Here is a 27,043-nt window from a genome sequence, read left to right as displayed (position 1 = left end):
CTCGGCTGATCAAATTAGAAGATTTCATCATTGGAATATGCCGAGAAAGCTTGCAGTTACATACATTGCACCTCTATGGGGAGAACGCAGCCACATGATGCTGCAAAAACTTCTGATCAAGAAGGGAAAGCTGTTCAGCACATTGACCTTCTTGCTAAGGTGCCGGGATAAGGAAGTGATGCCGCAGTTTGCTAACTGACGGCATACTGTCAGCACAGACAGGACAATTTGCACAGGCTAGTCCAGCTTTGGTGTGGGAGCACAGCCGTGTTACCAGAATAGACCTCGACAAGAAAGCGAGATCTTTACTTTCTCACCACCTGTACCTGGCTTCTACTATCCCTAGCACATACCTGGAAGTGGTTGAATGGTAAGATTTACGAAAGCAGTGAGCCCTGCAAGAAGAAAGCCACTAATAAACAGTGCAATATATTCTCTGACTCTGGAAGGTCGACAGCAAGACGACGAAACTAGCAATGCTGAGACCTTCATCAACCTGACAGAGAGGGGACTGGATGAGTCAACAATCTTCAGGCCGTCTGTTCCAGTTCCAAGAACGTTACCAAAACGTTACAACGTAAGCAACGTCGAGCAAGCCATACAGGCACTCTGGTTTGGAGGCCACTGAGGAAGTGAGGAGGGAGACTTGTAAATTTCACGAGAAATCAGAAATGCTAACCTTTCAGCAACAGAACGCAGGCATTGCTGGCCCTTCAGGTTGACAAAGATATAGTGGCCATAGCAGCACATAAAGGAAATGCGACAGTGTGACTGAAATCAGAAATTACTGACAGAGGATCAACACTCTACAGCGAGATCTGGAGTATAAACAAGTGGGGAAAGACACAACTACTTCTGTTACACATAAGACCATCAGCCTCCCCAACAGCTCGCAGCTGGACAGAAGCACTGTCAGGAAACTTTGTCCTATGACACCAGCTAGACCATAACTGTATGGTCTTCTGAAGATCCATAAAGAGAATGTCCCACTGCTTCCTACATTGAACACCATAAATTCACCAGCATATGGGATAGCCAAGCGTCTAGCACAGCTACTAAAGCCACTCGTGGTTGTTGCCCACATCATGTCAAGAACTCGACAGACTTTGTTAAAGTCTAAAGGGTTACGCAAGGACGAGATGGACCTACTACTAGGATTTCATGTCATGATCATTTTCACCCAAGTGCCATTGGACGATTCCTTAATTCTGCTTGGGGGTCACTTCAACGTGACTCAATCAAACTCCTCAGACATGTGCTAACCTACTTCAAATGTGGTGGGAAGTTCTATGAGCAAATAGATGATGTTGCCATGGCTTCCCTTTTAGTTCGAGGTATTGCCAACTTTTACCTGGAGCGTTTTTAAAATGTAGCTCGGAAAATTGCCCACTATAAACCAAAAGTGTTCTACTGATACATAGATGACGCTCTTGTGGTGTGGCCGCATGGAAAGGAAAACCTGCATTAGTTCCTATGTCATCTCAGTGGCATACATGACAGCATCAAGTTCAACATGTACGTAGAAGAGAACGGATGCTTACCCTGCTTGGACATTTTGATTGAGACAATTCTGGATGTTACGTTGCTAAACTCGGTCTACAGGAGAAGATACAAACATACAGGTATCTTTATGCTTGAAGTTGTCACCATTCAGCGCATCGTAACTCGGTACTAAACACCTTATTACAAAGAGCCAGGTCCATCTGCCACAGGAATAGCTTACTGGCAGGAGTTCAACAATTGCAGGAAAATTCCTGCAGAAACGGCTACAACAGGGCACAAGGAAGATGCGCCTTACCTACAGATAAGAGATGGGAGGACAAATCAGAAGAAGACGAAGTGAAACTTATGGCGTTCTTACCGTATGCTGAGCCACCATCACCCAAGAGAGCAAGAATATTAAAAAAGCATAAAATAACTATAGTCTTCGACGCAACACGAATAGTCACGGACATATTCGGTTCGATCAAAGATAACCTAGACCTGCAGGCGCCAGGTATCTAAAGTATCGAGTGAAATGTGGGATGCAGTACATTGAGCAGACAGCGCCATATCTCACAGCACCGGACGTAGAGTATGAGGAACATATGACTAGGAGAGACAAACAAGTCCGAGGTAGCAGAGCGTAGTATGAACGACAGACACACCTCCAAATCTGAGAAACGAAGAAGCTACGTAGCGCCAATGGTTTCTGGGATTCTTTTGTCAAAGAGGCAGTGGAAATACGTCTGCACAACAATGTAATAAACCGTGGTAATGGATTTCAGCTTAACGTACCGTGAGATTCCGCAATTGAGGAAATACATCAGGAGCGCTCCGTTCTGAAGGTGGCGGCGTCCGCAGACATATTGGACAGCAACCTGTGCCATGGCCGCACAGCGATCTCCCACGACCGGCCGTGTTGCCTTATCCCACCACGTGATTGGTCCGTCTGCAGAAGTGCTCAACGGGTGAGTAACTATATAGATAGGTGGAACACAGCATCCCGAAACTTTGTTTGAAAATGGTGGATTCGAAACTCATCGAAACATTGCGTCATGACGGCGTTACCGCTCGGATGATCACTCGAGAAGATTTCATTTCATACGCTGAGAAAGCCTGCAATCACACGGATTGTGGGATAAAGTTCCATGCACTTGGTAGGTCAAGACAAAGGCAGTTAATGTTGTTTGTCGGTAATGTTTGAATTGTCACACGATGATGTCCCCTGTGCGCTTGATTGGAGGCAGATCTGGTGATCGAGCAGGCCAAGGTAACATTTCAACACTCTGTAGTACATTTTGGGTTACAACAACAGTACGTAGGCGAGCGTTATCTTGTTGGAAAACACCTCCTGGGATGGCATTCTTGAATGGCAGCACAACAGGACGAATCACCAGGTTGACATACAAACCACGAGAGTGGTCCTGCTGCCATACGAAATCGCACCCCAGAAAATAACTGCAGCAGTGTCTAGCATGCAGACAGATTGGTTGCAGGCCCTCAGCTTGCCTCCTTCTAACCAACACATGGGTATCACTGCCACTGAGGCCGAATCTCAGAAAACCCAACAGCCCTCCACCCGGCCCTCCAATGAGCTCTCACTTGACGCACTGAAATCGCAAATGGCGGTGATTTGGAGTCAGCGGATCACATGTTGTAGGGCGCCTGGGATGGTGCTGTTCTTGAAGTAACCGATTTGTAACAGTTCGTTGTGTCACTGTGGTGCCAGCTGCTGCTCAGATTGCTGCTGCAGCTGCAATTCGATTCACCAGAACCATCCGCCAAACCTGATGGTCTTTCCTCTCGGTAGTGCCACGTGACTCTCCACAGCCCAGCCTTCTCGCGACTGTACATTCCTGTGACCACTGCTCCCAACAATCATTCACGGTAGCTAAATTCCTGCCAAGTCTTTCTTCAGTATCACAGAAGGAACATTCAGCTTCTCGAAGCCCTTTTACACAACGCTATTCAGACTGAGTGAGGTATAGATAATGGCATATTTGTCGCCTTAAAGATATTCTTGAGTAACATCAACTCACGACATCCAATCTCAAAGATAACTAACGCTCACGAGCATTACAGCGTGTATTTAAAGCTAACAGATTGCATCCTCATAGTGGCGCCACTCTTACGCGACTGGTGTGAAATCTGAATAGATATTATCTTTTAGATATAGAAACACGCCTGCCAACTTTCGGACATGTTGCACAACTGCTGCTTGACGCTGCGGTCTTTTCCGTCCATCTATGTGTGTGGGGGAGGGGGGAGCTGTGTAGAAACATATCCTATAAAAAATGTTTCTTTTTTTAACTTTTTAAACCCTGTCAGTCAATAACAGCACACAGTTTATAAAGCGCCGGCAGTTATGCTTGCCGCAGCAGCAGCAATGTCTTGTAACTGTCAGCTGCATCAAAATGGTTCAAATTGCTCTGAGCACTATGGGACTTAACATCTCAGGCCACGAGTCCCCTAGGACTTAGAACTACTTAAACCTAACTAACCTAAGGACATCAAACACATGCATGCCCAAGGCAGGATTCGAACCTGCGACCGTAGCGGTCGCGCGGTTCCAGACTGAAGCGCCTAGAACCGCTCGGTCACCAGCGGCCGACTCAGCTGCATCACGTCTTTTTTTTTTTAATTGGTGGGAAATTGACAATTTGGAAGGGAGCCAATTCCGGAAATTGGTAAATTAGCTGTATAATTTGTAAATTTGCTCCGCGACTCTGTGCATAAACAACTTACGCCGCAATTACACCACAATTACTCTCATCGTAACTGCAATTAAGCCGCAATCACAACACTGTTACATTCTGCTTGCACCTCACTTACGCCGCAAACACATTTACATCGTACATACGCCGTACTTACACCGTGGTAAAATACTTCGACAGTATAAAATAATGACGTCACAGCATAGTCTGTAAAAACGTTAATCAACTTGCGCCAAATCTGGAAACTGACTATACAACTACCAATTTGATAATATGTCAAGTCGGAAATTGGTAAAATTGGTTTAACAGACCAAAATGTAGACGTACCAGCCAAAAGAGAATTGGCAGACTTGTGAATATAACCATTCTTGCGGATGTGCATTTACATCAAAAAATATTTGAGTGCTGTGCATTAATGAATACCGAACTGCTACCACCCACATGCGTTGTAGTGAGAGGTAGAGTTAAAAGGAAATGGCAATGTGAGATACTTTGACGCTGCTATGTGCGTGAAGTCATAGCATATTCCGCAAAATGGTGGTAACCATTAACGTAAGATCTGCAACGGCCACTGGGGCATTCCACTGGCGGTGCAAAAAGAAAAGCCTTCGTTCGGTATTAGGAAATGTTGTCAATAATTCACATATTTCATAATATATTGTATCGATTAAAACGTAAAGCGAAACAGAAATAAATACTTATTGTAACGGCGCTCTTGTTAAGCACAGTAAGAGTTTCGTATATTCCTGGAGAACATGATACAGTAGGAAGTGCCTGAATACGATTTCGTGAAAGAGAGAAAGAGAGAGAGAGAGAGAGAGAGAGAGAGAGAGAGAGAGAGAGAGAGTTGTTGCTTAGCTATCTTTTTCTCAAGTCTGCGTTAGAAATAAAACATAACAGCGACTCCGAAACTCTTTCTCGCACACGCAAATGTCGCCCGCCCGCACATATCGACCGCACAATTCTTCACTGCTCGTGGGGCACTTGCGGACACTTTTACGTGACAGTCTGCAGTAGGGTGTGTTTTGATGTGCGGTTGCGTAATATAATGGCAGAGGTCGGGCCTGAAGTACCACGTTTACAAGACAGCCAACCGCAGCAAACAATTGCGCTAAGCCGTTGCCGAATGCTTTGCGTACTTAGCATTGCTTTGTGTTGTGCTTGCTCGATGTTTCTTTTCCTTATTTTGGAATGAGTCCAGAGACCAATCTTGATGTGTCACGGGTTTCGAATACGATTCTCACAACACCAGATGGGATCAGCGATCCATATGACCATTCGCAGGTGCACAGAACGCGGACGTAGGCTGCCATCCCAGAGGAAGGCGTGGCTTGTTCCCTCGTACCGCTCCTCTTCCATCGACCGGCCTAAGTCCTCGTTTGCTTATGTTCGCGGCCAGCTGCTAGAAAATGTCCAATACAATGTGAATGTCATTCGTACGAGAAATAATTGAGCATAAAAAAATAATTTGAACTTGTAATCTGGATATTGGAAAGCAAATTTAAACAAATTACCAACATTTAAAACCAAATGCATTGAACTCTCAAAATGCAGCAACTCCATGACTCTGGGAAGACAGTCTCATATAATTATAGGTACGGTATGGAAATCCATTCGCCGCTTCTTCTCGTTGGCAAGTAAATCTGTCGCTCTTGAACTGAAATTTTCGGTTGCACACACAAATGAATTTTCAAATAGTAGCACCCCTAAGGCACTCAGCCATACAGTTTACAATTAAATTCAATATATATCTCCTCTTTTCTACTTGTTTGTTATCGCTGTCAATTGTTTGTCTATACCACGAATTTAATTTCTGCTGAATGTTGGTTTTGCCTAAAAACGAAGGACTCAGAACACTATCCATGTGTCGCTTTGACATTTCATGTACTTTCATTGTAGATCATATATGCCCAATATCAGTTGCTCCGGTCTTACACCAATGAAAATGTTTTCCAAATAACACACAAGGAAAACAATAAACAGTACTGTTTTCTTCACAGCCACAAATCCATTAATTCTTTTAGTAAATTTCCGGACTGAACTTACAGCATCGATGTTATGTTTGCTTATGCAGATTTAGATTCAAAAGTGGCCTACCTTGTGTTTTTATCCGAATTTTTTCACTGAGGGTCCTGTCGCTAAATGGAGTTTTTAATAATTCACTTACTTTACTCAGGTTTGTAACTTTCACAGATACTGAATTTTTACTTAAAGAAAAAAACATTCTACACATAGCTATACTGTTTTAATTACCTGACCTCACAATGAAATTCAACACGTTTGGGCTGAACTGTATTATACGAACGTGACGAACACAAACAGTAATGTTACACTGTCGTTTTGAAAACAGGTGTTCAACACATGATGAATACGTTAGTTTTTTGTTCTGTACCAACGCCCCTGCAGTTGTGAAATATACAGATATTAAAATAATGCCTATTAGTTTCATAATCTAATGGCATAATTATATTCAAATTATATGTGGCCAGTGGCGGCTGTTGTATAAGAGCACAAGAGCGTGTGAACATCCTAACTTAGGACACATTGCGGATTTATTTGTTAGTCTTCTTTGAATCCTGTTAAACGTAATATAGGTGCGGTAATCTGAAACGCACAATACTAAATGTACTGCTCTATGCTACATTGGTACTCCTCTAGACGCCGTAAAACTTGTGCACATTTTAAGGAGCTTTTGCACATGTGCAACTGACCTGACGCAATCGCCTTACGAGCCAAATACATAAGAATTTGATAAACAACGTGCACGGTCACGGTGTGCACAATTAGCTCTTAACATTCAACTACAAGTTTACATGAATGCCACCAGGTTCCGGCCGCTGTGGCCGAGCGGTTCTAGGTGCATCAGACTGGAACCGCGCTGCTGCTACGGTCGAAGGTTCGAATCCTGCCTCGAGCTTGGATGTGTGCGATGTCCTTAGGATTGTTAGGTTTAAGTGGTTCTAAGACTAGGGGACTGATGACCTCAGATGTTAAGTCCCATAGTGCTCAGAGCCATTTTGAGCCACCAGGTGGTAGCAAACTGCAGCAAACTTTTATCCCCGTTCGCTTAGCATAAATCCCTCTAGACGATAGCACACTTCTCAGATACTCCAGTTCACTCACTGTATAGTAAAATTAAGATTGGACGTCATTATATTTTATAGCTATACTCACAGAAAAACAAATTTTGTGGGATTCTGTGTAATATATTAAGTATGCAGTAACTTGAGTTTTGGATTTTATCGTACAGTGTTCCATTTGAGGCTCTTAGAAACATAAACCACATCATCGTCAATTGTGACACTGTAGCGTTTACGTTTTTACCCCATTTAGAGTTTCTGACATCTGTTCATCTTATGATAGGCCCACAGTGTGTATATGAACATTCAGAAAAAGCTGTCTCACTGGTTTGTCTTATCTTCCGACAATCATGTGCTTTTGGTCCTTATGATTTTCAGCTCCTCATTTGCAGTCAAGTGACCACGTCGGTAGACAGTACTACTTGACTTCAATCATTCCCACAAACAGCAGTTTGTGTTTAGAGTTGGTTGTAAATTGCGGAGGAATCAGCATTCGTGTGCAATATCAACATGAACTCCGTTGAACCTGTTTTAAGCACTAACAGAAAAGGAAAATCATAGGGAAAGTTATCTGCAAAGGAACAAGAGCCTCCCAGGTCAGATCCATTGACTGAGAAAGTGATCAAATCAAATAAGTGTGACTACAAGCGAACATTTAACAAAGAAGTGTATAACAAGCGTAAGTTGTCATGCGGGTGCAACGTAAGAATGTCTGATTTTCAGCTCGGAAATTAATTCGTTAACGGATAGATGTTTTAGCGATCTTGTACATTTGACCGAAAAACTAAAACAGCATGAAAACTCACACTTACAACGAAACGGAGAGTAGCGAAAGCTTAAACATTATTCCGTTCTTGCTCTAAATTGTACATAATTATATACAAAACAACAATATTCCAGAAAAGCATAACTGTTAAACAGGATATACTATTAATTTCACACTCTCATATTCATCTGAATCTAAAAACTTGTGCACACCCAGAATGTCTACCCACGAAGCGCCACTGTATGTGCGTTTTCAAATGCATTAGCATTAACTTGCAGACAGATTGTAACACTAGATTCCAAAAAGCTAGAGCCCGGAATGGAGTCTAACATTGTCGCTAGATCGCAGACTCGTGTTTCTGTAGCTTTTGCACATTACCGCTGTCTGGGATGAGGAACGTATATCTCTGAGTCAGAGCAACCCTGGCTCTACCCCTGCCATAACAAGCATAGAGAAACCAATAGCGTAGCCTTTTACACAGCGTTTATGAGGGCACAAAGTGTCAATCTGGAGTTGGCTCCAAATTTCAGAGAACTTAAGCGAGAACGCTTGCTGCATAACGCGCCTCTTCAAGTCAGGAGCACATACTCGGAAATAATGTTTTATGCGTAAATAGTATACATTTCTCTCTTTGTAGTTGATACAAGTCGTGCCACGCCATAGTGGCACTACCCCAGAAGGCGCCCTGCGGTTACATATTTTAACAATGCGTCCTGTTTGAACTCAACAAGAAATGTTGGTTATCTACGCGAATTGTGTGTGTGACTGAACCTAAAAATAATAACCAATATTAGCATAATTAATACCTTTCGTATCTAGCAGCAAAGTAATGGATATTTTCCGCAAACACTCCACAAACATGGACACTGTGTAGCACATTTACATTAAATATTTGGATACAGTGTATATGCTTTAGAGATAGTGTGTGTTACAATATTTGTATTACGTCATGACTCTGTTACGCAGACCTCATTTTTGCAGTTCCTACACACATGCATTTCTACCGTGTCGGTGATTGCTAAAAATATCGATTGGGTACTTTTGCAAGCCCCAGCTTGTCAGACGAACATTCTGTCTACTTCCGTATGTAAACCAGCGCCTATGCAACAATGCAGCTGTTATATTAACACAGTCCGCCCCTGGTAGCTAAGTGGTCAGCGTGACGGAATGTCATATCTGACGGCTCGGGTTCGATTCCCGGCTGCGTCGGAGATTTTCTCCGCTCAAGGACATTACACACAACTATGTCCGAGGCAGGATTAGAACATGCGACCTCAGCAATCGCGCGGTTCCGGACTGAAGCGCCTAGAACCGCTCGACAACAACGGCCGCATTTCGAGATCGAGAAGTCTCTTCACCCTCAACGGGTCACTGTGTGATATGCAATGTCCAATCACAGAATAATTGGTGCGATATTCCTTGATGACAGAGTGGCTACCGAACGGTGTGTGAAGGTTCTGGAAGATGATTTCATCTCCATTATCCAAAGTGACCCTGATTTCGATGTGATTCATGCAAGACAGAGCTCGACCGCCTCGAAGCAGGATAGTGTTTCATGTCCTGGAGGAGCACTTTGGGGACCGCATTCTGGTTCTGGAATACCCAGAACCACTGACATGGGCTTCGATTGACCACCATCTTCTACAGATCTGAACACATGCGACTCTTTTTTTTTGGGGGGGGGGGGGAGGGGGCTGTATTAAAGACAAGATGTACAGCAATAACCCCAAAACCATTGCTGAGCTGGAAACAGCCATTCAGGAAGTCATCGACTGCATTAGTGTTCCGACACTTTAGCAAGTCATGCAGAATTTCGTTATTCGTCTGCTCCACATCATCGCCAATGATGGCACGCATATCGAACATGTCATATCCTGAATCCGAATATCTACAGTGACGTTCACAGGTTGATTAAAGTGTGTGAACGCTGTAGTTTGCAACCAATTTACGTTTTTTTTCATATAGTTCAATAATTGTCACCCTCTAAGAGGAAGAATATGTACTATTGCACTGTGGGGGCACCGAAAATGTTGTAAGCGTGTACACATGTCGCTCTTGTCAATTGTGACCAGCCATATAAAGTGCTGTAATAGCCCAAAATGCAAGCAGTAAAGAAACTGTTAGAATTAGCTGCCTGGCGTTAAAATAACACAAGTCATTTTGTGTAATTGCATGGCTGCTCTTAACATGATTAGGGTCACTATCACCGTTATAAAGAAAAACGGTTTTCCTAGCCACCAAAGTGTTAGTTCATTGGCTGTAAGCACTACAAAGCATGACCACTGCCTGTGTTTTAAATCCTTGCAGAGTAAAGCGATTCCAACAGCAAAAACTGTTCCATGTATCAGCAACACCATTCAGCCTGTCACGTGACATACCTACCGAATGCATAGGAAATGCGTTGATGACATAATGATCACCTCACCTGCCAAAGCTGTCAGTGAGATACCCACTGTAGATCGCCCTCCGGATGGGTAAGAAAAACGTCATTTTATAATTTTTTTCTCATAATACTAGAATAGTGTGCAGCTTGCACCAATGTATGTGTCACCACTATACTACCAATTAACACAAATACTGTACAGCACCAGGATGTCACACAGCTGGCCAGTTCCATACTGAATGCATTTTGCGAGGTGCTGCATCCTCCGCCTGTCTCAACACACCAGCCACGCCATACGAACATAGATATGTCGCTAGCCTTGACGATACATGTCAGATAGTATGCCTGGCCAGCACGTGTATCGAGAGAGTGAGTTCTCATTTCAGTTTAGCGGTATACAATTCAAGTAATTAGTAATACAGTATTGCTTGAATTGGAAAGCCTTCTACAGGGTGTCCTACTCGAAAGAGGCCCCACAAACATGTGTCATAATTTCGCTGAAATTGCACCGAATAATTTGTGATGATTGACGTGGCAACACTGCACTCTGCAACATCGTTCGATGCAACAGTGTGTTTCACACGTCGCTGTGGCTGGAGCTCAGTACTCATTGTCTGGGGACAATGTATCGCTATTCTGTCGAAGAGTGCGTGTTTCTTGAGAAACAGTATCGGATTATTGGTTCCATTAAGATATGTCAGGAAATGTTTGTTGAACGGTTTGGCAACCATCATGTACCATCTAAATGTTATAATACAAAAGTTAGTGAAGAAGACGGAGAGCAGCGAAACGGTGTTGGATCTTCATGGCGGGAGATGGCCGCCATTATCGGAAGAAAAAGTGACTGACGTGAAACAACAATTGTTGGCCTCTCCTGCAAAGTCTGTTCGACATTCACCTCAGGAAGTGGAATGTCATGGAGTACGTGTCACAGAGCTGCGAAGAAAGTCCGCATTTATCCACACAAGTTTATAGTCGTTCAAGAACTGAATGTCAATGACAATCGCAAACGCATTATATTTTTGCCATTTGTTTCGGCAATTTCTTGCTCGGAGGTCAGGAATGTTGCTATATACATAGTCCAGTGATGAGCCATGGTTCCACCTCTCTGGCTAGATAAACTCTCAGAATACACGTCTGTGGTGTAACGAAAATCCACATGCACTGGTCGAGCAATCTCTGCATTCACCAAAGATTCGCGTGCTTTGTGCAAAATTAAAGTGTCGCACTATCGGACTAATGTTTTCTCGTGTGTATTGTGACAAGTGCAGTTTACATCGCAATGTTTCGGGAATTTGTAAACCAGTTGGACGATGAAGAAGTTATGCTCAGCTGGTAGCAACTGGATGGCACCACATGCCACACATCTTGAGTGGCCATGGTTGAAGTCGAATCATTTTTCCCCGGCAGAATGATTTCAAAAGGACTGTAGCCCCAAGAGCACCTGATTTAACACAATCTTACTTTTTCCTCTGGGATGCCCTAAACTGAAAAGTCTACAGGAACAGAACACACTACTTGGAAGATTTATGAGTGGGCATTATCTGTGAAATCCAGGCAGTGACACCAAAGGTTCTGACAGCAACTTTCGAGAATTTGCAGCGTCGGGTTCAACTGAGTTTACAAGTTAATGGCGGTCACTTCTAGTACCTTTTGTGACTCACCTTTATTTCTCCATGAACAAGATATGACATTTTCATTTCAGTTCACCTCCTGATTTTTATGCGAAGCCTTTAAGTGTAATTTAAGCAAATGTTTGCTTGGGTGGCCTCTTTCGAGTGAAACACCCTGAACAAGCACACAGATTGCGGAATATTAGTTCACAGTATGCTGTTGCAATGGCGCTGCACCCTAATCTACATAGAACACAATGAATCTGCGAAATGTGTGCTAAATTAGCTAGCATTTCTGTCTGGTAGTAATTCTGAACATATGTATATTTAAACAAAATATTTAGCAAAATAAGTTTTCAACATATTTCCTCGTGATAATTATACCCCACACCTATCATACCTGGTAAGTGTCCCAGCCTGACAAACAAATCCTGTGCTACGCACATAACGCACCATGAAAATCAGAAACATGTCATGCAAGTGAAAATTGGATCGTACATGATGGGTAATTGCAGTTATTTTTACAAATGTATTTTGGAACTGTAACGCATTTAAACATACAACGTTTAGCGATAGAGCACTAAGCTAACACATTGAAAAGCAACATCATGATCATGTGATCAGATTATAAGATCTTAATAGACAATGTAGCAAGTCTGCTCGACACTTGGACTCCTTTAGGTACCAATATCCAGACAGTCAAGCCACTAGAAATGTATAGCTACTTTTGCATTCCTATCGTTACTGTCATAGAGACAATGACTCTAACAAGATTTTGTCCTTATTCTTAACACTAGCAAACAAAACCGCTAGCAAGGTGGTGCTTTTGTGAGCCATAGTAACAGAAGAAAACAATATATTGTAGTACTGGTAGAAAAATGTCGGAATCGGGACCGCTTACTGTAGAAAGGGATTCACGATATATCTGTTTATAAAGCTTCATTCACTTTTGAATCTGCTTAAAAAGGGATGGTTGCATTGCATCTAAATGTGGTGGACTATATGTTATCCTATGCGTAGAAGTAGCAGCTAAGCAAGCTAATGGATGGCTACCAGTTTACGCCTGGGAACTGAATGGAGGTGCAAAGACCAACAAATACTGGTTACAACTGTACTCTGTGCCAGTCACTTCCACAGAGTAGCAGTTAAAGAATAAGTTATAGAACAGCTGCTGCGTTGTGTTTAACAGTGTTCTGCAGTATGTCTACTGGGGTAACAAGCCCCTAAGCAAGGTTCATGTGTTATGCATACGAAAATTGGGACTGAAAATGGAGGACAACAAAGACACGAAACGAAAAACTGGAGTATATGGCTTAGACAACTACCATAAACGAAAAATATAAACAGCAATTGGAAAAAGAAGAAGGTATTTCAAATTCATAAGCAAGTTCTACATATTGCTTTATAACCAGGAAGATATTAGCATTGACTGTAAATAGTAATGGTAAGTAGCCATGTATTGGAGTATTGGTCGAAAAATGTTGGCCTTGAGATCATTTACTGCATTAAGGGTGACACGAAAAAAAACTGTCTCTAAGGTTCCATTCACATCTGGATTTGCTTAAAAAAGATGGCTATATTGCATCTAAATGTAAAATACTAGATGTTGTTCACCTGGAAAGATAACAATCGTTTTGTGTTTTTAAAGACGATGGAATAACAGTTTTTAATGGTAAATCGTTTGCAAAAACCTTAAAATTACCTTAAAGTTCTACGTGAGTATACGACGTTGGAAGTGGAAGCGGTCAACGCCAGCAGATATAATTTGTGAATTGTACATGCCTCATATGGAAAGTGGACTTTTTTTCCAAGCCTCTACGCCCTGCGCTGGTAGGCCCAAGAACATGTGATGTGTATAATACGAACGCCAATGGCCGCCGATGGTTAGGCCCTGCTTTCGTGTGATACTGCACACTTTGTATCGATGCACTCGCGATCTCTCAATAATGTGAACGCTGTGGCGTGATTCCAGTTCCTGAAATTATACACCCACTGTGCAATGGTATCTAAATGTACAAGCATAACGTCTGGATCTCGATCAAGCCACAGAGTACACATTACTGAGAGATAGCACGTGCGTTCTCACAATGTGCGCAGTTGGTTGGTTGGTTGATTCACGGCGAGGGCACCAAACAGTGAGGTCATCAGTCCCTTTGAATTAGGGAAGGATGGGGAAGGAAGTCGGGCGTGCTCCTTCAAAGGAACCATGTCGGCATTTGCCTGAAACGATTGAGGGAAATCATGGAAAACGTAAATCAGGACAGCCAGACACGTGTTTGAACTGTCGTCCTCCCGAATGCGAGTCCAGTGTGCTCGTGTGCAGTATCGTGCAGAAGAAAAGCCTTGGCTTAGTCCGCCATCAGCATTCATGCTAAACAATCACGCCTGTATCAGGCTGGTATTGCAGGGCGTTCAGGCTAGAAAATAGAGAGTACACTCCCCAGATGAGGTGTGTAAATCAAATAATACGTTAAATCTGCTGCCGTGGACCGATTCCAACATCGTATAACCATCTGGAACCTCAAAGTAACAATTTTTTGCAAACGAATTACGATTAAAAGCTGTTATTCCACCTGTTCTAAACTCTGTAATTAGTTGTTATGTTGAAACTTCCTGGCACATTAAAACTGTGTGCCCGACCGAGACTCGAACTCGGGACCTTTGCCAACTGGTAGAGCACTTGCCCGCGAAAGGCAAAGGTCCCGAGTTCGAGTCTCGGTCGGGCACACAGTTTTAATTTGCCAGGAAGTTTCATATCAGCGCACACTCCGCTGCAGAGTGAAAATCTCATTCTGGAAACATCCCCCAGGCTTTGGCTAAGCCATGTCTCCGCAATATCCTTTCTTTCAGGAGTGCTAGTTCTGCAAGGTTCGCAGGAGAGCTTCTGTGAAGTTTGGAAGGTAGGAGACGGATACTGGCAGAAGTAAAGCTGTGAGTACCGGCCGTGAGTCGTGCTTCGGTAGCTCAGATGGTGGAGCACTTGCCCGCGAAAGGCAAAGGTCCCGAGTTCGAGTCTCGGTCGGGCACAAAGTTTTAATCTGCCAGGAAATTTCATATCAGCGCACACTCCGCTGCAGAGTGAAAATCTCATTCTGGTAGTAGTTATGTTGATAAGTGTGCAACATCTAGTCTGGCTCTTTTAGATTTAATGTAACCATCCTTTTTAAGCAGACCCAAATGTAAATGGAGCTTTGTAAACAGATTTTTTCGTGCGTCCCTTAATGCAGTAAATGGTCTTGAAGCCGGCACGGTAGCTCAGCGTGTTCGGTCAGAGGGTTAGCTGCCCTCTGTAATAAAAAAACTGAGTTAATGGATCATTACCGAACTTCAACGGACGTCAAGTGACGTCCGCCACGAACAATTGAAAAGAGCAATACCGAACAAAATAAGATTTAAAAAAAAAAAAAAAAAAAAAAAAAGATGGTGGAGCACTTGCCCGCGAAAGGCAAAGGTCCCGAGTTCGAGTCTCGGTCGGGCACAAAGTTTTAATCTGCCAGGAAATTTCATATCAGCGCACACTCCGCTGCAGAGTGAAAATCTCATTCTGGTAGTAGTTATGTTGATAAGTGTGCAACATCTAGTCTGGCTCTTTTAGATTTAATGTAACCATCCTTTTTAAGCAGACCCAAATGTAAATGGAGCTTTGTAAACAGATTTTTTCGTGCGTCCCTTAATGCAGTAAATGGTCTTGAATCCTACATGTTTTCCATCAGTGTTCCAAGGCAGGACATTTTTTTTTCATTGATATTTACAGTAAATGCTACTATCTATATATAAACCTTCCTTATGCATTTGCAATAGCTTCTTTTCTCCAATAGAAGTTTATATTCTTCCTCTATGGCATTTGTCTAAGCTATATACTCCATTTCTTCATTTCTTCACTTCGATGTTCTCCATTTCAGTTTTCTTTTTTCGAATAGACAACACGTTAACCGTGCTTAGGGACTTATTACCACAGTTTCATTTTACTGCATACAGTGAGGCGCCATATTGGAATATGACAGCAAGATGATGGCATGGGCCGCTTCTGCTTCCAACGTCATGTAGCTGAGGAGAGCTTTACCTTACAATTCTTTGGAACAAATTAGCGTTAAAAGCTGTTATTCCATCTGTTTTAGACCCTACAAACGGTTGTTATGTTGCTAGGTGTACAACAATAGTCTACCGCATTTAGATGCAATGGTAAGCAGCTCCGGTTGTGAATGGAATGTTATGAACAGATTTTTTTGTGCATCCCCTTAATGCAGTAAATGGTCTAGATTTCAATTTTTTCGGCCAGTACTCCAACGAATGGCTATTTACCATTCCTAATTACAGTAAATGCTTATGCATTTATGCATTCCTTTATCCAACTGGAGTTTAAATTCTTCCTTCATGGCAATTATCTAAGCCATATACTCCATTTTTTCGATTCTTGAATTCAGTGTCCTCAATTTCCATTTCTCCTTATCGTATTCATTAGATATTAACCGTTCTTAGGGCTTGTTACTCCAGTACACAATCAGCACATCATCAGACCCTACGCAGCCGGGCGCTAAAGACTACACTGTTGATCGCCCATAACACCATATCCATCCATCCTACGCAGCGGCTGTTTTGTAAGTTATTTATTAACAGATACTGCATGGAGGTGATTGCAATAGTGTACAGTTGTAAACTTTTTTGTTGGTCTTTGCACAGTGTCAAACACATGATCTATTCTGTTCCCAGCTATAAGGTTCTATTTCAGAATAGTAGTCATCTATTAACTTGCTAAACTGCTACTTCTTTGCATAGGAGTAGGTGTACAACATTAAGTCCACCACATTTAGATGCAATGTGACCATAGCTTTTCAGCAGATCAAGATGTGAATGGAACTTTATTAACAGATTGTTCGTGTATCCTTTAATGCAGTACTCCAACATATGGCTATTTCTGGTTACTATGGCCGCGAAAGGCACCACATTCCCAGCGGTTTTCTTTGATAGTGTTAAGAGTAAGTACACAATGTAGTAAGAACCATTGTCTCATGACAGTAACTATGGGAATGCAAAGAATAGCTACACATCTCTAGAGACCTGACTTTCTTACTGGCAAAGACATAGATACCTAAAAGAGTCCATGTGTAGAGCAGACTTACCTTGTTACCTGTTAAGAGCTCATGAGGTGGTCACATGACCATGACAATGCTTTTAGTTGTGTCAGCTTAGTGCTCTCATGCTGAACATTATATGTGTAACTGTGCTACCACATTACGCTAATGTCAATAAGCATTCGTAAAAATACATATGATTACCTGTCATGTCGATCCACTCTATAATTCTTTATCAACAGCATAACACATTTCGGATTATCGTGGTGCGTTATGTTTAAAATGCGGGATTTGATCGTCAGCCTGGAACACTTACCATGTTGAATTAATAGTTGTGGGGTATCATTACCACAAGAAAATATGATGGAAGCTTGGTAAAACAGTCCAGTGCTTACATATACATATATTCGCAAATACTAACAGACTGAAACTCTAGCTAATTATGCACACATGTCGCCGATTCTTTGTGTTTTATGTGGAGTGTGATACAGCGCCATCACAATAGCATACTATGAACTACAAGTCAGCAATTTGTGTGCTTATTTTGGCTTTCCAATTCACATACACTTAGTTCTCAAATAAAATGTCTCAATTCTTACAGTTTATATAAATTGCGTATCGTTAAGTTGCAATGAGAGCGTATTGTGTCAAGACACGTGCTGGTCACCCATGTTAACTGATCTGTATCATCGAGGCTATTAACATCTCCATGTGCGTGTGACGTGGCTGGTGAATTGAGTCAGGTGGAGGACGCAGCACCTCCTGAAGTGCACTCAGTATGGAGCTGGCTGGCTGAGTGACATCCTGGTGCTATACAGAGTCTCTCCATGTTATTTTACAGGTATGCGTTACTATGCGGTACCAACATGTACTTGGATGCAGGATGCATGTTATTCCAGTATTATCAGGAAAAAAATTACTCATAAAATGACATTTTTCACACGTGGAGATCCTTCTACAATGAGTATCTCAGCCGGCAGTTTTGGCGGAAGGGTGCTCATGACTACAATGTGTGTACTCTACATTTGGTGAGAGTGTCACGTGACAGAACGAATCAAGTTTCGGCTATATGGAACTTTGTTTTTTGCTGTAGGTATAAGTTAAGTGTGCGATGATGACAGAGACAGGCAGTGGTTGTACTTCGTAGTGCTTACAGACAACATCGACTCATTGTGGATAGTAAATGTTTGTCTTTCTTTCCAAAGTTAGTTGGATTATTCGGTTGAGAGGAAGAAACAAAGAAATCGTCGGTCTTCCCAGAGTGCATTATACTGTAGGCATTACCCCTACCGAGCGAGGTGGCGCAGTGGTTAGCACACTGGACTCGCATTCGGGAGGACAACGATTCAATCCCATCTCCGGCCATCCTGATTTAGGTTTTCCGTGATTTCCCTAAATCGTTTCAGGCAAATGCCGGGATTGTTCCTTTGAAAGGGCACGGCCGATTTCCTTCCCAATCCTTCCCTAACCCGAGCTTGCGCTCCGTCTCTAATGACCTCGTTGTCGACGGGACGTTAAACACTAACCACCACCACCATTACCCCTAAACTTGTTAAAGAGAGCCATGCAATTAATAAAAAGAAGATGTGTTATCTTAATATCAGGCAGCTAGTTTTGTTATTTTTTAAACTTGCGTTTTGGTCTGTTGCCTCACTTTTTATGGCTGGACACAATTGACAAGTGCAACATGTGGACGCGCTAACATGATTTTCGGTGCAAATGCAGTGCCGTAGTACAATGTAGTCTATCTTGTATGTGTAGGGTAAATACTATAGTTACAAATCGAAGCTTCACACACAAAAATAGATCCAGCAGATGCTCCTGGACATGATGCAACAGTGACTCGATTTACTCGCCAGATAGTTAAAAAGTATAGACAGGTAGATGATAGTCTGCATTTGATGCTCTGGTTAATTTTTGTTTAGATCTGTGATTTAAAATTGCTTGACGGTATTTCGATAAAAGAATACGTTTATCCTGCTGCTTTAATATAACCCTTGCGTTGTCGCGTAGGTGCTGGTTTACATACATGGCAGTCAGCAGTACATTCTTCGGGCAAACTGAGGGCTGCAAACATACTGTAACATACGCAATCGCTAAAGCATATTCACAGCACCCGAATATTTAATGTACACGTGCTATAGAGTGTCTATATTTATGGCATGCATACGTGGCAGTCAGCAGTACGTTCTTCTGACAAACTGAGGCTTGCAAACATACTGTAACATACGCAATCGCTAAAGCATATTCACAGCACCCGAATATTTAATGTACACGCGCTATAGAGTGTCTATATTTATGGCATGATTACAGAAAGTCTCCTGTACTTTACTGCTGGATACAAAAGGCATTAGTTACGTTAATATTGACTACCATTTGTCGATTCAGTCACACACACGCAATTCGCGTAGAACACTAACATTTTGTGTATAATTCATACAAACAGTAATGTCAAAAGTATCTTACGTTCATATTTACCACCATTCTGTGGAATTTGCTATGATGGCACACACACTACAGTATCCGAGTATTTCACCCCGCCATTTTTTTTAACTCTAACTCTCACTGCAACGCATATTGGTGTCAGCTGTTTAGGAATCATTGATGCACAGCACTCTAATAATTTTTTAAATGCAAAAGCATTTCCAGAAGATTAGATATATTTACACATCTGCCATTTCTTTATTTGGCTGGTACATGTGTATCTTGGTCTACCATGTCAATTTTATCAATTTCCGATTTGGCATCCTGCTACTCTGCTAGCTTTGTAACCAGTTCCCATTCGACTGACATTTTTAGAGACTATGCTATGACGTCATTATTTTATACTGTCACAGTATCTTACCGCGGTGTCTGTGTGGTGTATGTATGGTGTACGTATTCGTATGTACAGTGAAAACGTGGTGTATTTGTGGTGTAATTGACGCGTATGAGTGGCGTGATTATGAACTTTGGGGCATGAACCGTAATTATGGAATACATGGCATAATTGTGGTGTATGTGTAGTAATTGTAGTGTAATTGGAGCGTATGTACAGAGACGCAATGTCAGTTTACCAAGTATACAGCTGGTTTACCAATTTCTGCATTTGGTATCCTATCAAATTACTAATTTCCTATCAATTTAAGAAAACTTTATACAGTTGACAGTTTCAAGACTCTGCTGCAGCTGCAAGTTTTACTTAAAGAATTCTAGTGTGGGCTGAAGTCATCATATGGCAGCGAAACTTCGTAGGTATTCTAATGTGAAAATGATTTACACTGAAAAACATTTGCTCCTATTTTGGCCACCACGTGCAAGTCTTGCACTGAAAACGCAAGAAGAACCTACGGTAATGTTTCCATTTGCAATGGATTAGGAACGGGACTTGGCCAAAAAAGGTCTAAGACCTGAGAAAGGCATAATGTTTTATTAACCACAGCTTAAACATTTTGTTCAATATGAGCACTGGAGACGTCGACTAGAGCCAGCAGCAGCTCCGGTGGAATCTGAGCTACGTATTCCTGTGTACTAGCTTTCAGATCAGGTAGAGACCAAATGTTTCCCTAATACACACGTTCTTTTAGATATCCCCAGAGCCAAAAGTCACCTCGATTCAGATCAGGTAATCTTGCACGCCATGCATCTGGAAAATCTCTGGGGATAACATGTTCGTTGAAGTTTGCATTAAGCACATCTATCACAAGGAGGTCTTGATAAAGTGCAGACATCGCAGTACACAATGGTTCAAATGGCTCTGAGCACTATGGGACTTAACTGCTGAGGTCATCAGTCCCCTAGAACTTAGAACTGCTTAAACCTAACTAACCTAAGGACATCACAAACATCAATGCCCGAGGCAGGATTCGAACCTGCGACCGTACCGGTTGCGCGGTTCCGGACTGTAGCGCTCGTCAATAATTTCTGCTGGGGAAAGACGCTTTACTCTTCCAGTTGCCACATTAACCTCATCCGTGTTTTCGTTTTCCATTATCATCTTCTTTAAACCATTTAATGACATTGTGTCTCTCCTCAGACCTTTCAGTCGGCAATATTTTCTCAATGCAGCATTGTAATTGCTGCCGTTCACACGAACCAGTTTCATTAACAGCACATGGACTCTCTTCTCGATAGCCACACAGTTCACTCAAGTTATGGTTTGTCAAATGACAGCATGGATGTCATATCATACAGTGCACAGCGCCAGGTTTACACATGGTGTCCCAAATTGGAACTAACTTTTTTCAACGTATATCAGTTCCGCATTAATGCATTAGCATACCTACCGAGTTTCGCCCATATACGATAATTACAGACCATGCTGGACCTCAGTGAGTACCTGCATTTTAATTACAGCCACCCGGTATATACAAGGTGTTCGTTTTAACTTGGGACAACTAAATATCTCGAAAACGAAGCATCGTTTGAAAAAAAAAGTTCTAGGTGAAAAGTTAAATGTTTCCCGTGTGGGCGGAGTCAGCTTTGTATTTTAAAATGGGAACCCCCACCCCATTTTATTGCATATTCGGCTTCTACGCCATAAAATGCTTACTGTTTAGTCAAACTGTCGCTTCCCATTCGTGGCAGATGGCGCTGTAATCAACAAATATCAAGTGTGCCTGTTTTTGCGATTAAGAGCGATGCATTTGATTCTACGTTTCATTTACGGTGTAAATGTAAACCTTTATCCGCTGCTCGTGGTCGTGCGGCAGCGTTCTCGCTTCCCACGCTCGGGTTCCCGGGTTCGATTCCCGGCGGGGTCAGGGATTTTCTCTGCCTCGTGATGACTGGGTGTTATGTGCTGTCCTTAGGTTAGTTAGGTTTAAGTAGTTCTAAGTTCTAGGGGACTGATGATCATAGATGTTAAGTCCCATAGTGCTCAGAGCCTTTTTTTTTTTTTGTAAACCTTTGTGTCCTAACGGTTGATATTTGTGTTCGTAATTTACTTTAGAGCTACAAATTTGATTGTGTAGCACAATATGGTTACCCATTTCAAGGTCAGTTAGAAACTAAGTTGCGAGTGGCCCAGGGACACTGACTTAAGTGCATTAGTTTTCTGTTTCCGTCAGGACACGTGATTTCGGTAAGTCCCCTTGCCTCTCACTATTGGGGTTCTTGGTTCCGGTGAATATCCGCGGCAGGTGCATTTGTCACTCTCGCATCATGGACGTCTTACCTCATTACAATGTATGTGGTCTGTATTCCGCTGGTAGCCGTGTAGCGGCCAGTGCAAGAGTTATGGTGGTTGGGTGGAAACAGATCGAAATCATTCATCCTGATAGTGGGGCTCCAGGATGGACACCGAAATCAAGCATTTCAGTGGTTTGGGGACTCACCACAATCAACCCAATAGGGAACAGAGACTACGTTACCATACAAGAAGCTTATCTGCCAGAGATGTCTATGTCTAACCGTATTATTTGTACTGTAAAATCACATTTGCAACACTAAAGTAAGTTTCGAAAATAAATCTCAACTGTTACAACACAAAGGTTTACATTTACGCTGTAAATGAAATGTAGAATCAAAAGTTTCGGTTCTTAATTGCAAAAACAGGCACACTTCATATTTGTCGATTACAGCACTATCCATCACGAAAGAGAAACCATGGTTTGAGTACACTGCACGTATTTTTTGTTGCAGAATCCTAATATCGCGGATTCCCATTTTAAAATAAAATGTTTACCATGCCTGAGTAGGAGGGGTGCTTAGGAGGTGGCCAGTAGTGGGACAGATGTATGTCCCGTTTACTATTATTTTCTTTTCACCTAGAACATTTTTTCATACGATGCGTCGTGCTCGAGATATTAGCTGTCTCCAGTTAAAACAAACGCCCAGTGCATACATCGCAAACTCCCTCCAACTATTACTTCTTTCATCTTCGCAGAGCCAGTCGTGCGCATTCATGGTAATTGCTCATCAGGGGGCCTTACCTCCAACAAATCGCACAAACCGAACGTGGAGTATACTGAAGATTCTCCAGGGCACGGTGGCCATCCACATTATTTAGTGTGTACCTTATGGGATAAAAGCCACTGTCCAAATCTCTCCCATTACCTCTAAATTCAATAGACTGTTGCGACTCTACCAGTACCAAATCGTGGTGTAACAATGACTATTAAACCTAAGTATAAACACATTAAATATATACAGCTCAAACTGTCCGCCGAGCGCTGTTGGCAAGCGGACTTTATAAATGAGGTTAAAGCTCCGCATGCAATGCAAAACGTGGTGACGACGGTAACAGCACCCTGTCCAAGATGGCGACCTTTGTTTGGACCGATTTGAAAGGTAGAATTAATTCCGATTTAAATCCGCGGAGCAATGGGTGTGGGGATTTAGGCCGACATTGCGCGACACCACGGAATCTCTGAGGTACGGATGAGAGGAGTGTTTTGGGTGGGACACGTTAGAAGATTGAGAACATAGCCAGAGAAGTGGCAGTGCCGACAGACCTGGCAGTCGAGGCAGCGGCAGTGGTCACTCATCTTGCAGGTGATGCCCCACTGCGCGGCGACGGCGCGGTACAGCTCCTTGCTGGACTTGTGCAGAATCTCCGTCCTGCCCGTGGGGGTGCCTGCTTCCTGCTGCGCCGCCGACGCTGCCGCTGCGGCGGCCGCAGAGCTCTCTGCCTGCGCCGCCGCCATGCGGTTCTGCAACATGCACACGATAACTTGCAAGTGCTGAACTTGCGCCCGTGTCACAAAGCAACGCCGTGCAGAGCGGAGTGGGGTGTTGGCGGACGCGCACGTCGGTGCATAGAGCGCGTACGCGTGGTCGAGACATTCGCAATAACTCTGCGCTCTTTGACTACTGGAGATTCCTTTACGAGCTTCACATACCTGTTGAATTCACCCAAGCGAAGTGTATCAAGAATTGTCAGTGAACTTAATAATACTACGTTTATAATTTTCACGCTAGGTAAGCACAACTAAATAAAACTAATTTTCTTGAAACGTATCATGAGTGGCAGTGTTTTTAGATGCTACTCTGCATGTGTTCTTGCTCTACACTACTCGCCATTAAAATTGCTACAGCAAGAAGAAATGCAGATGATAAACGGGATTTCATTGGACAAATATATTATACTAGAACTGACATGTGATTACATTTTCACGCAATTTGGGTGCATAGATACTGACAAATCAGTACCCAGAACAACCACCTCTGGCCGTAATAAAGGCCTTGATACGCCTGGGCATTGAGCCAAACAGAGCTTGGATGTGTACAGGTACAGCTGCCCATGTAGCTTCAACACGATACCACAGTTCATCAAGAGTAGTGACTGGCGTATTGTGACGAGCCAGTTGCTCGGCCACCATTGACCAGACGTTTTCTATTGGTGAGAATGTGCTGGCCAGGGCAGCAGCCGAACATTTTCTGTATCCAGAAAGGCCCGTACAGGACCTGCAACATGCGGTCGTGCATTATCCTGCTGAAATGTAGGGTTTCGCAGGGATCGAATGAAGGGTAGAGCCACGGGTCGTAACACATCTGCAATGTAACATCCACTGTTCAAAGTGCCGTCAATGGGAACAAGAGGTGACCGAGACGTGTAACCAGTGGCACCCCATACCATCACGCCGGGTGATACGCCAGTATGGCGATGGCGAATACACGCTTCCAATGTGCGTTCACCATGATGTCGCCAAACACGGATGCGACCATCATGATGCTGTAAACAGAACCTGGATTCATCTCAAAAAATGACGTTTTTCCACTCGTGCACCCAGGTTCGTCGTTGAGTACACCATCGCAGGTGCTCCTGTCTGTGATGCAACGTTAAGGGTAACCGCAGCATGGTCTCCGAGCTGTTAGTCCATGGTACTGCAAACGTCGTCCAACTGTTCGTGCAGATAGTTGTTGTCTTGCAAACGTCCCCATCTGTTGACTCAGGGTTGAGACGTGGCTGCACCATCCGTTACAGCCATGCGGCTAAGATGCCTGTCATCTCGACTACTAGTGATATGAGGCCGTTGGGGTCTAGCACGGCGTTCCGTATTACCCTCCTGAAACCACCGATTCCATATTCTGTTAACAGTCACTGGATCTCGACCAACGCGAGCAGCAATGTCGCGATACGATAAACCGCAATCGCGATAGGCTACAATCCGACCTTTATCAGGGTCGGAAACGTGATGGTACGCATTTCTCCTCCATACACTAGGCATCACAACAACGTTTCACCAGGCAACGCCGGTAAACTGCTGTTTGTGTATGAGAAATCGGTTGGAAACTTTCCTCATGTCAGCACGTTGTAGGTGCCGCCACCGGCGCCAACGTTGTGTGAATGCTCTGAAAATCTAATCATTGACATATCACAGCATCTTCTTCCTGTTGGTTAAATTTCGCGTCTGTAGCACGTCGTCTTCGTGGTGTAGCAATTTTAATGGCTAGTGTGTAGTTTTATAGCTGTATTTCTGTTTTCTGTCTTTCGAATTTTCATCACCACAGCACTAAATACAAACAATCGTTTACTTCATGTTACTTTTTGAATTAAGTAAACTACACAGAGTTGACAAAGTCAAGGGACAGCGATATGCAAGTCTACAGATGGTGGTACTATCGCTTACACAGGGTATAAAAGGGTAGCGACTTCTACTCAGCTAATTCATGAGAAAATATTTCCGACGTGATTATAGCCGCGCTACGGGAATTAACAGACTTTGAACGAAGAATGGTAGTTGGAGCTAGACGCATGGGACATTCTATTCCGGGAATCGTTGAGGAGTTCAGTATTTCAAGATCCACAGAGTTGAAAGCTTGCCGAGTATGTCAGATTTCAGGCATTACCTCTCACTACGGACAAAGCGGTGGCCGACGGCCTGCACTTAACGACCAAGAGCAGCGGCGTTTGCGTAGAGTCGGCAGTGCTAACAGACAAACAATACTGCGTGAAATACCCGCAGAATTCAATGTGGGACTTACAACCAACGTATCCGATAGGACAGTTTGGCGAAATTTGGCGTTAATAGGCTACGGCAGCAGACGACTGATAAGAGCGCCTTTGCTAACAACACGACACTGTCTACAGCTCCTCTCCTGGGCTCTTGGATCCTAGACGACTGGAAAACAGTGGCCTGGTCAGATGACTCCTGATTTCAGTTGGTAAAAGCTGACTGTAGGGTTGAGGGTGGCGCAGGCCCCACGAAGACATGGATCCATGTTGTCGACAGGGCACTGTGCGAGCTGGTGCTGGCTTCATAACCGTGTGGGCTGTGTTTATATGAAATGGACTGGGTCCTCTGGTTGGTTTTGGCTACTTAGAGACCATTCGTAGCCATTTGTGGTCTTCGTGTTTCAAAACGACGATGGAATTTTTATGAATGACGATGCTGCATGACACCGGGCCACAATTGTTCGCGATCGGTTCGAAGAACATTCTGGAGTTCGAGTGAATCAAAATCCTGCACCGGCAACACTTCCACTCTTAAGGGCGGCTATAGGCGCAGGAGCTTCCAGGAACTCGTGGAGTTGCTGCACTATGCAGATCAAAAGGTTGTATTCCTTGACTTTTGTCAACTCAGTATAGTGTTCATTCTTACTGCTGTACTACTGAAAACTCGAATGACAGAAAGCAAAAGGACAGCTATAAAACGAAAATGAACAAGAAAACATGAGAACAGCATCTACAAAACTTGTCACTGATGTTGTTGTCGTCTTCAGTCTAAAGACTGGTTTGATGCAGCAGTCCACGATACTCTATCCTGTGCACGCCTCTTCGTAACTACGGCACCACATGTCCATCTGAAGCTGCTTACTGTATTCAGCACTTGGTCTTCCTCTACAATTTTTACCCTCCACACTTCTTTCTATTAACAAATTGACAAATCCTTGATTTCTCAGATGTGTCCTATCAACCAATCCTTTCTTTTAGTCAAGTTGTGCTGTAAACTTCTTTTCTCCTTTGGTTCGATTCAGCACCTCCTCTATTGTTATTTGACCTACCCATCT

At 43.1% G+C, this 27,043-nt stretch overlaps 1 protein-coding gene across 1 annotated transcript in view; it reads right to left on the bottom strand.

The window, feature by feature from the left end:
* The window catches only part of LOC126297558 (uncharacterized), a 153,019-nt gene that overhangs the window by 56,217 nt on the left and 69,759 nt on the right, over positions 1-27,043 (bottom strand). The window contains exon 2 of the mRNA XM_049988490.1: positions 23,545-23,742. Within this exon, the coding sequence (XP_049844447.1) occupies positions 23,545-23,742 (198 nt within the window). The remainder of the gene's footprint in view (positions 1-23,544; positions 23,743-27,043) is intronic.

This window comes from Schistocerca gregaria, chromosome X, assembly GCF_023897955.1.
Source record: "Schistocerca gregaria isolate iqSchGreg1 chromosome X, iqSchGreg1.2, whole genome shotgun sequence".
NCBI classification, from domain to species: Eukaryota; Metazoa; Arthropoda; class Insecta; order Orthoptera; family Acrididae; genus Schistocerca; species Schistocerca gregaria.
Note: the sequence above shows the minus strand (reverse complement) of the source record. Positions and strands in the feature narration are given on the sequence as shown.